We start from the raw sequence: 10000 nt of genomic DNA on the forward strand, positions 1-10000 counted from the left end.
CCTCTATTATTATCTTACATATACATGTGTGCCACGACAAACACCTAAAAAGATATTACCTTAAATGTGACTATGCAACCTTTTCTTCTAACATCCCAAAGCTGAAAAATAAATACACCAACATGGTAAGGAAAGGCAAAAAGGGCAAAATAGATAATTGAAGACATACAAAAGTCCAGGAAAAAAGGCAATTTAAAATTAAAGGACAGAAGAAGTAACATCACAAATTAATATAGCGTTAAAAACTGCATCGCTAAATGAAGGTTGGGTACCTGGGTATGTCCAGGGGCTTCCACTGGAGGCCAGGCAGCCCGTCGACCAAGTGATCCTCCTATAACCAGCAATCTCCGTAACCCAGCCACGAGCCCCCAGTTATCCAGACACCATCACACTGATAAACAGTTGAAATACAAGGGGGGGGGGGGGGGAAAGGAGAGCAAAAACCCAACTGCACAAAGTGGCTGGCAAAATGTCTGATGAATTGCCATGTGATTAAGCCACTGAAAGAGCATGCAACTGTGCCAAACACTGCTGACCACTCTTAGATGATCAACTGCTCCACTACAGCTCTTTGTACATTGTTCACTTTTTTAAAAGTCCTGCATTTAACTGCATTATACATGTACATGTAACAACTGTTGATGTCAAGCAGAAACTGACTGATTTCTCATGTTTTCCTTTAATTATGAAATAGGCACTTGCATTTGACAGACATGTACTTGCAAAACTTTGTAATGTCTCCTGGAAAGTAAAGGTTAAAACAGCTGCAACAAATTATCAAGCCATTCTAACACTGTATCTATGCAAGTTCAAATTTCCATTCATGAAGTATGTTCATGTAAGTACTGTGTTAGTCTACTCACTTTGACATTTGTATCCAAAGACCCAGAAGCCACAAATTCTCCATATGGGTGGAAATCTATGCCTCTTATGCTGCTCTTATGCCCGGTTAGAGTTCTTACAACTGAAAGGACAATTGTTTTGCTAAAAAGTACAAACACTAACTAAAGGAAGACCCAAAAACATTACCCTGTTAGTGACATGCACAAATAGCAAAATTTGGTGCTTGCTAAGGTGAGCCACGATGAAATTGCCAAGATTATAATTAATGAAATCATGCTGAGCTCATCTTGATTAGATCACCATGGGAAAGGTGCCCTTTTGCCCTTTCCAAGAGCAAGCAAGGGTGGAAAGCAACCAAACAAAGAGTTGCTGTCCAACTGTATTATGTACATGTAAGTGGATGCATGAAACAAGTACAAATATCAAATGCCAAACTGGTTTGACTAGTTCAGATGTTGATGTTTGCCCTGCATTTGTCACATACAAACTCCTCACAAGTTCTCAGTTGTTTTGTAACAATTCACTTGCCAAAAATATTGTGCAAAAGAGTTGGATAATAAATAGCTTATTGGATGATTTAGTGTGTAGTATCGTGGGATATTTCCACTCGTCTCTTGTATTTTGATTTGTCCTACGGGCTTGCCAAAATACAGTGACACTCGTAAAATATCCCATGATACTATACACCAAATCATACTGATCACCAAGAACGAGCGGTAAGACGTAAATGTATGTAAGTATTTGCTTTGTCGCGAATGCCAACGTGTCAGCAGTACTTCGCAACAATTGTCATGTCTATGAAGAAATATTAATTAAGGTTCCAAATTCCTTGAATACAAACACACTACTCTTACAAAGGCAAAGAACCATTACATACATGTAGCAGATGATTACCAGTCACAAAGTCAAAAATGAAATCCATCACCTCTTTCCACAAGTGAATTAGATTATGTTAATTGTATGAAGAACAAAGCATGTGAATTGGCTGGACCTTAACAATACTGCCTTCTAATGTACAGACTGAAATATTGTCAAAGCCTATGCAACAAAAGAAACCTGTTTTGCAGCACTGCGTTGACTTTAGCCAAGCTCTAATTACTTTATTTTGTTTATGGCCATCTGATAAACATAATACAGATCTACATGTAAGCTTGGATAGTACATGTAATTCAGGAACAGACTGAATCAAGACAAGGCAAGGCAAATACTGCTTAAATTCAAGTTGCCAATCTTTGTCCAAAATACAAGGAAAGGTTACGTTTATACAAACATTGGCCGTGTAGCACTATATTTTAAACAGAGTTAACTGAATAGAGTGTAATGTGAAGTGCTAGATTTCAATCCCATATGAACCATGTGAGCGTTAGCCCTACAGATGGAAATGGGCCCACACAAGGACAGAGAAAAACTCTGACCAGGGTGGGAATTGAACCCACGACCTTTGGGTTAGATCTCCCCCGCTCTACCGACTGAGCTACAAGGTCAGACGGAAGCAGGCCGTGGGAAGTGAAGATGTTAAAGTCACGGCAATGAACATGTACAAGTACAAGGAAAAGTTACGTTTATACAAACGTTGGCCGTGTAGCACTTAGGCTCCTAGGTGACTAACCATTTACCGGTACTTACTTTTTGCAGCTTCTAAGTCCCATATCTTAAGTGTCCCAGACTGAGATCCTGCTATTACTAAATCTTCTCCACTATTAAATTTGACATATTCCACAGGACTTGTGTGACCTGAAAGTGTCTAAAATCAAAGGGAAATTCACATAGGTAAACAAAGCCTGGAGGCAAAGGAAAGGAACTTAGCTGTCCTTGCAAATATATTATAATAACGATACCATATACTAAGAGATACCGGTAATTAAGGATACCTACAGTATGACATGTCTTAGAGTTATCTGAACAACTTGTAAAAAGTAGAAGTTATTATTATTATTATTATTATTATTATTATTATTATTAAATATTATTATTATTATTATTATTATTATTATTATTATTATTATTATTATCATTGATATTGCCTGCTTTACAAGAGACGTCTTCATCTAGTCATTCTAAGGTGGTTAAACAAATATGATGATAAAATTATTTGTTATTGGGACTTAAAATAAATGTCAACTTTCTTTCTAGATTTCTGTAGTACCATGTGTTACCCACATGGTACTGTATTTGCAAAGTTATATAGAATTTGATCTTTCTTTGATCCTCCAATTCTTGGCATTATCTAGCTGCTTCCTTATTTCAATCAGAGCTGAGAAAAAGACAAAATATACTTTTAATATAAATAAAGCCAGTCACAATTCCAGATACATTGTACCATAATTTCCTCACCAGGATGACATTTGGTTTCCCCACAGCCCACATATTGACTTTTCTGTCTTCTCCTCCTGTCACCATAACACGGGCTGATGAGGGACCCACTGACAGACAGGACACGTTGGAACCATGAGCCACAAACTCCTCTGGAAGGTGGAAGGGAAGAGGTTACCTCAATAGCCACATTACAAAATTATTATGATCAAAGATGCTATAAAAGAAACTTGTTAGAGCTTAGCCTGAATCTAGGTATTAAAACTAAATTCCATGATAATATTGCAGTGCTAGAAATAATTTTTCCTTATTCACAGGACATATGTCCTTTCAAAACTTCCTTTTGGTTGGACATTTGCCAAATTGGACCGGACATAATTTATTGACTGACAACACCTTGAAGAAGCGAACTCAAGATGTGATAATGAGATGTTCAGTCATCGTGTCTGATCATAATGTGAAATTGGCCGGACATTTTCAAAATTTGGTCAGACAATGTCCGATGACCGACTGTTATTTCCAGCACTGATATTGACAATGGTCTTGCCATTTTTTCCACAACGTAGAAAACGAAATACCAGTAATTAATGCCATTTGGCATGCTAGCCAAGTACTACCTGCATGTAGGACAGTTGTCTGTTAAAAACTGTAGTTTAATGACCTACAACCCCGTACATAACTGTCAACAAGATGATTTACTACCCAACACAAATTCCAATCACTGTTGTGCACTACTGAGTTACTGACAAGACAACTTCCAGTTTGTCGCAGTCTTGTTTATGTTTACTGCGTATGACATGACAAGCCGGCTTGGGAGTCAAGGGGTTAACACACTTCGATGTACAAAAATAATAGCGTCAGTGTTTTTCAATTCTTGCGTCATAGACTGATTTTCTACCATTTTTTGTCTAAATTCCCAGTCAAAAACACTATTTTAAACTTTGATGGAAGATAATAAATGTGAAACCCAACATATGAAAAATCGCTGACATTACTTGGCTAAAAATTTATCTCAAAATCACTTGCTAAAAAATTTTTCAGAAAAATAAAACCCTTGTAGATTAAACTTCTAGAATAGGACTACCTGTGTTTGCTTTGAGAATCTAATATAAAAAATAACATTCAAACAAAAGAGTACTTTCTTGGGTTCAAAAACACATCCAAGACGTCCTGGAGAATTACAATAATGTTTATTTCATTCTCATAGCATAAATACTGGCAAAATAAGAACGTTTTAAAAACCTGACACCTTGAATCTACATGACGAGACCTTAAATGATGACATATAGGTGAAATTGTCAACATTTGACATTTTAATTGTATATGTAACTAGGACAATCATCAGAAGGTAATTTGCATTGCTTAGCTTACAGTTACAACTTGTTGTTTTGTCATTGTTGATGTGAGTTAAGACTTTCTGCCATCATTTTTGCTGACTTAATTATTAATGACAAATTTTCAATGAGAGTACAAACATTGGATGTTGTACAATGTGAGATTTTATTCTATTCATATAATTTTAAGGTTGTACTTGTGATTCCTCACCACAATGGTAAAGAAATAATTCAATCGTTAAAAATGTCGAAACGAGATCTGTTTTAAAAATTGGCCTACAAAACAGATAAGCCTGTTTAACTATTCCCATAAATTCCGTTACGTTATCGATTCAAATGTACTTAATTTTGTTTGAACTAGTTGAACACGAAATTATTTCTTGGTACAAACAACACCATCATATCAGAGACAACTTGTTTTTACGGTTGATCGACTTAAAATGTTGTTACGACACGCTGGTTACCACGGAAAATTCTTTTGTCGTCACAACATGTTCATGGCCGGCAGTTGACAATATAAGTCCTAATCAAACGACAAATTTATTGGTGATTTGACCATCAAAGAAAACTCCAAATCAGAGCCTAAAATGGAAAAGAATAAAATCTGCCAAAGCTTTCCGCACTTCAAGTGTTAGTCGAAGGATCTTGAGTGTTGGCATTCAAAACGGGGCATGATAAATTGAGAGTTATTAATATTCGCGAACACATGGCCATGATTCTTAAATGTACCTTTCCACCATTAGTTTTGATACCCGCTTACATCACATACTTTAATTAAAAGAACGTAAAACTTTCATAAGTTAAAATCAAGGTTGACCTTCATGAGAGAATTCGTTTTATCGGGGCTTTCAATCTGATCACGTCAGACAATTTTAACCCGATTATTAGTTATACTTACGAAGTTTCCATACTCGTTTATGCTGTGCCGCCATTCTGTAAACTGTATCCTCACAGCAACCAGACAACAATTTTCCAGATCATAGCTCCGTGGCAACAACAATCACATTTTACTTTCAAAATTATCTTGCCAGATTTTAGTCTTCTCGGAAAAACAACACGATTTATCTACGATTTCCTTGACAAATTTCAATGAGATCGCCACAGTAAACTTTGCGCCCGCTTGCTTATTAACGATTCAGCGATCCCATGATAAAAGAGCATGCGTAAAAGTTACGTACGAATGCCCCAGTCAGCCCTGGTCATATTATTTCTGGTTCTGACCAAAACAAACCGAACCTGGAAAGGTTGACACAACGATAACTGATTCATGAAGCAAAGTCGTTTTGCTCTTTTGTTCTTAATTGGAAGAGAAGGAAACAGGACATTTCATCATGCTAGCGCGAGTCAGACTTCTGTACAACCATAAGTGCAAACCGGGTTTGACGTTACGCAATGCTAATGCTCTGCGACGCCTCGCGTCCTACGTTCAAGGTCAATCACCGTTTCCCAAATCGCGTGAATACTTTTATTACATTGATCATCAAGGGCAGGTATTGTACTTTCTGCCACTGTCTAGTCATTCGGAATAGGTCATGGATGTATGATATTTCCTCTTCATTTGAAGGGTGGAAAAAGCCACACATTAACGTTGTTATTGCTAGATTGTGGACTGGGTATTTGAAGGTATAGGTGGTTTGCAGCCAACCCTAGAGACATAGATAACAACGCTGCAATGTGCAATTACTGGTGGACGAAGAAAAGGAGCTAAGGAGAGATCTTTTGTTTTCGTTCACCAACATGGCGGAGATGACGTAACATGAAAACTACCTATTAATTAATAATTGAGGTTGATTTGCTAATGAGGCAGAAACTGGCTAAACATTGTAAAATTGGTATCTGTTGGTCCATTGACAAGGGCAAAGTTTGGCCTAACTCGATTTGAGGTAACTACAATAATTTATAGAAACAATACCCCCTTCAACATCCTCAACTATTTTCAAAAGTGTGTGAAATAAAGATTGTAATATTAATAATAAAGTATTCTCGTTTGTCTCATGATGTGGTCACTTGTGATGTAGATTGCGATGTTTCGCAAGTGACCACGTCGTGAGACAAACAAGAATACTTTAGTATTACTGTACTTCACCACGACCAATAACAGCAACCTTTGTTACGACAAAGATTGTAATATTTGTGGTAAGCAGAGAATAGAAAGATGAAGAGGGGTAGAGAATGGCATGAGCTGAATTACATGAATGATAGCAATATTACCGTGTGAAAGAAATGTATATATTTGTGGGAGTGCCAGTAGTTATAGACGAAAATGTAGAAATGATTCTCACACTTAACTAGACAATTTAAGCAATAATTTATTGTCTCTTTATAGACACCTGACTAATTCCCATGGAGACCAACTAAATTTTTCAGGTCTCTGTAGAGACAATAATTACTTAAATTGTCTAGTAAAGGGTACATTTTAAGCATTATTACTGCTATTTGTTTCAGCTATTCCTTGATGACACTAAAGTGAAAAACTTTATAACATGCTTTAAAGGTACCCATTTTTTTTTTCTGCATTAATTTTCAGCACACCCTTGTACTCTTAAACAATCCAAAGACAGTTGCTTCAGTGGAGACTTGTTGTTGTTAAAGATCATAACTTTTTTTTGGTTTTCAGACAAACAGTTCCTCAAGTTTTTCTTCAAAAGAATGAAGACAAATCAAACTGACAGGTACAGAGAGGATTTTCCATTTGTTTCGCCCTGTGGCCGGGAAATGAACTACATTCGCTGTGATGATTTACCAGTTGTTTTTGCAACAATCATTGAAGACCCTGATGACAATAACACACCTGGAGTGTTGACCTTCAGTGGTACAGGGGATATTCTGACATTTCCGTTTGAACCAGAAAAGGTTTGCATGTTGCCAGAGAGTGGTAGAATATATCATCCAGGTCCAGAGAAAGTTGGTGGAGTTGCTCTTATCAAATCTAGCCTTGCCATTGAACTGAGTCCTTATTTTGAATACAGAAAAGGGACTCAAGATAACGATCCACCAACACATTTAAACTGGAAAGGAATCTGTTATGAACTGAATAATTCAATGTGGAAGTTTCTTAGGTCAGCTGAAGTGGACAAGCTTATGAAGAGGACAAACTACCAGTAAATCAGCAAAATCTATCGATCTGAACAGAAGATTTTGCAACATCTTGTATAGCATTCACTTTGGTGCGAAGAAAACATTTTCAGTTGTCTTGACCCTTCTTTATTCTTTTTCGTCCACTTTTAGCCTTTAGATGTAATGATGTTTAATGATTGCTTAAGACAACAGGAATGACACAGTCAGCAAGGGGCACTTCAGTTTGGCTGCCCGGCTCCTCTAGCCCCTATGGTTATTCCAGGCAGCCAGTATTCAGGGGTTTCATTAAGTTTTCAAGTAGAAGGGACCTTATGATAGAGTAAGCAGGCACCCCTAGACCTCGCTTTTGATCTTGAGACCTCCTTTGAGCAATGGCAGGTATTGTACTCAGCATAGACGGGTGCTAGTACCTGGATCCTGGCTTCTAATAAAACCCCTGAGTACTCTATTTAAGTTTAATTATTTCTTTGTAAATATTCATAAAATTTACAAATTAAAAATGAATAAAGCATAAAAAGAAAAATGAAAAACAACTTCAAAAAAGAAAGTACTTTAATTAATTTATAAATATCTCAAGGGCTCTTTTTGGGTTTTCCTTGTTGAACCTCCAGATTTCAAGTGTTTTTGAAGATGAGAAACCACTGCTGTCATCTAGTTCTTGTTTTCAGTAAAGCATAACCAGCAACTAGGGGTTCTTTTTAGGTTGCAGAAATCAGCAAACAAAGGAGCAGCAAACATACATTATTTTGATAAATGCAATATATGATCTTCATTTTTGCAAAATTAGACTGATTTACATTGCAGAGAATAAGATCAATAATTGTTGATCATTTAATGTTTCAGCAATAGAGGATGTTTTCCGTGTTTCCATAGCCTCATCTAAACACAAGGGGGAGTTGGGAGAATTCGAGACAGTTATGCAAACCCGAGACGCAGTCGAGGGTTTACATAACTGTCGAGAATTCTCCCAACTTCCCCGAGTGTTTAGATGAGGCTATGGAAACACGGAAAAAAGTCCTGTATTGCTTTTGCAAAGATTATTCAACAAATGAAGGAAAATTCTTAATTGAAACAGATTTTCTTGATACATGCTCATATTTTCTACCAGCCAATCAAAACGCACGTCTGACTACATATAACCAATCAAAATTTGTGTGATGTCACAGCCGTGTTTCCATACTCTCATCTAAACACAGCTATTGACCAATGAGAGTGCACATACTATCCTAATTATTTTATAATTTCAATTTCTGAATGAAAGATATCCTTCTAGAATGTCTTGTGTGTGGATGATTTTTAACAGTTTTGTCGTTTTTCCACCCCTCTACGGAATGACCCCATAGAAAAATGCCTGATTGCAGGCTATTGTAAGCCCCCTTTTGTCAGCGACCGATAGTGTTGTCTATGTTCAAGTGACTGGTGGATGTATAATTGGAGGTTTCATTTAGGCTCCCAACAAGGCTGTGGTAAACAAAAAATCAAACATTTGTCAAGAGACAACAGTTACTGCAGGGTTCTATCACAATGCTGGCAGTTAACTTAAAATGAAGTTAAAACTTAGGCCAGGAATGCACCTTAGTATGTGCCACAAATAGACTGGAAAAGAATAAATAAATTAAAGCAGAGATAAAATAATTTCCCCAAGAGTGATTTTTCTGGTCAACACTTGGCTGCACATTAGGTTTCATCCCTCAATTGCCAATCCTTGGCCTGCACCTGATGTCAACGCAGCCATGTTGGTTTACTAAACAATAACGAAAAAGTCTTTTGAAAATTTGACGAGCTTCATTTTGCTTTTGTTTTGTACACCAACATGGCCATCTAATCATGTGAGTACAAGCCAAGAATAAATTTTATTGCACTACCGGTATGTACTAATTATTCAAAGACTTGTTGCTTGCCTTTCATTTTCTTAATATTTGGTTTATTTGTTTTCGGGATAATGTTTTGTACATTTCTATAGTCTATTTCTTTGATATGTCATGGATGCCTAATTACAGACACCTATTTTAAATACTTGTCTTGCATCAAAGGAACTAGGGCACTTATCACTTGCAAAAGCAAGGGTTAGAGGGCATAAATCTCAAAAAACTTAAACTGTGAGTTCTTACATGTGTCTATCCCTTAGGATTGAATTCATATCCTACAAATATCACTATCAATACTGCACATCAGATTAAATCACTCACAAGCTAATAAAATGTCAGGACACAACATTTCTGCCTGCTTGTAGACTTCTGCCACTGTGCAAAATGCTATCATTAAAACTTATTTTAAAAAGGCGAGCTTCTCCAGTGTTCCTCAAAAAGGTTGTTTCTTATGAAAATAAATTATTAAGATTAATAATATAATTTTTGAAAACCAGTTTATTTTTCATCAAAATTATGAAAATTTTAGCATAATTCGACTATAGACTACTAAGCATTTCAGAT

At 36.5% G+C, this 10000-nt stretch overlaps 3 protein-coding genes across 4 annotated transcripts in view; 1 reads left to right on the plus strand and 2 right to left on the minus strand.

Annotated features, from left to right (window-relative positions):
- The window catches only part of LOC138022111 (katanin p80 WD40 repeat-containing subunit B1-like), a 28606-nt gene extending 22987 nt beyond the window's left edge, over window positions 1–5619 (minus strand). Inside the window, exons 1-5 of one of the 2 annotated variants that reach the window (XM_068869135.1) lie at window positions 5389–5619; window positions 3178–3308; window positions 2470–2587; window positions 864–964; window positions 60–101 (exon numbers count right to left, since the gene is read on the minus strand). In XM_068869135.1, the coding sequence (XP_068725236.1) occupies window positions 60–101; window positions 864–964; window positions 2470–2587; window positions 3178–3308; window positions 5389–5422 (426 nt within the window). In that variant the 5' untranslated portion in view covers window positions 5423–5619. The remainder of the gene's footprint in view (window positions 1–59; window positions 102–863; window positions 965–2469; window positions 2588–3177; window positions 3309–5388) is intronic. The other variant, XM_068869136.1, reaches the window with a different exon arrangement.
- A 29-nt stretch (window positions 5620–5648) lies between these two features.
- LOC138022247 (UPF0598 protein CG30010-like) lies at window positions 5649–8081 on the plus strand. The gene is made up of 3 exons (XM_068869326.1): window positions 5649–5980; window positions 6936–6984; window positions 7108–8081. The coding sequence occupies exons 1-3, from the start codon at window positions 5822–5824 to the stop codon at window positions 7593–7595; spliced, it is 696 nt and encodes a 231-aa protein (XP_068725427.1). The 5' UTR covers window positions 5649–5821; the 3' UTR covers window positions 7596–8081.
- Window positions 8082–9470: 1389 nt separating this feature from the next.
- Window positions 9471–10000, minus strand: part of LOC138022246 (protein AKTIP homolog) — a 10003-nt gene continuing 9473 nt past the window's right edge. Inside the window, exon 9 of the mRNA XM_068869325.1 lies at window positions 9471–10000. This exon is cut by the window's right edge and continues 506 nt beyond it. The gene's annotated coding sequence lies outside the window, so the exon portion shown is untranslated.

This window comes from Montipora capricornis, chromosome 10 (genome assembly GCF_036669925.1).
Source record: "Montipora capricornis isolate CH-2021 chromosome 10, ASM3666992v2, whole genome shotgun sequence".
NCBI classification, from domain to species: domain Eukaryota; kingdom Metazoa; phylum Cnidaria; class Anthozoa; order Scleractinia; family Acroporidae; genus Montipora; species Montipora capricornis.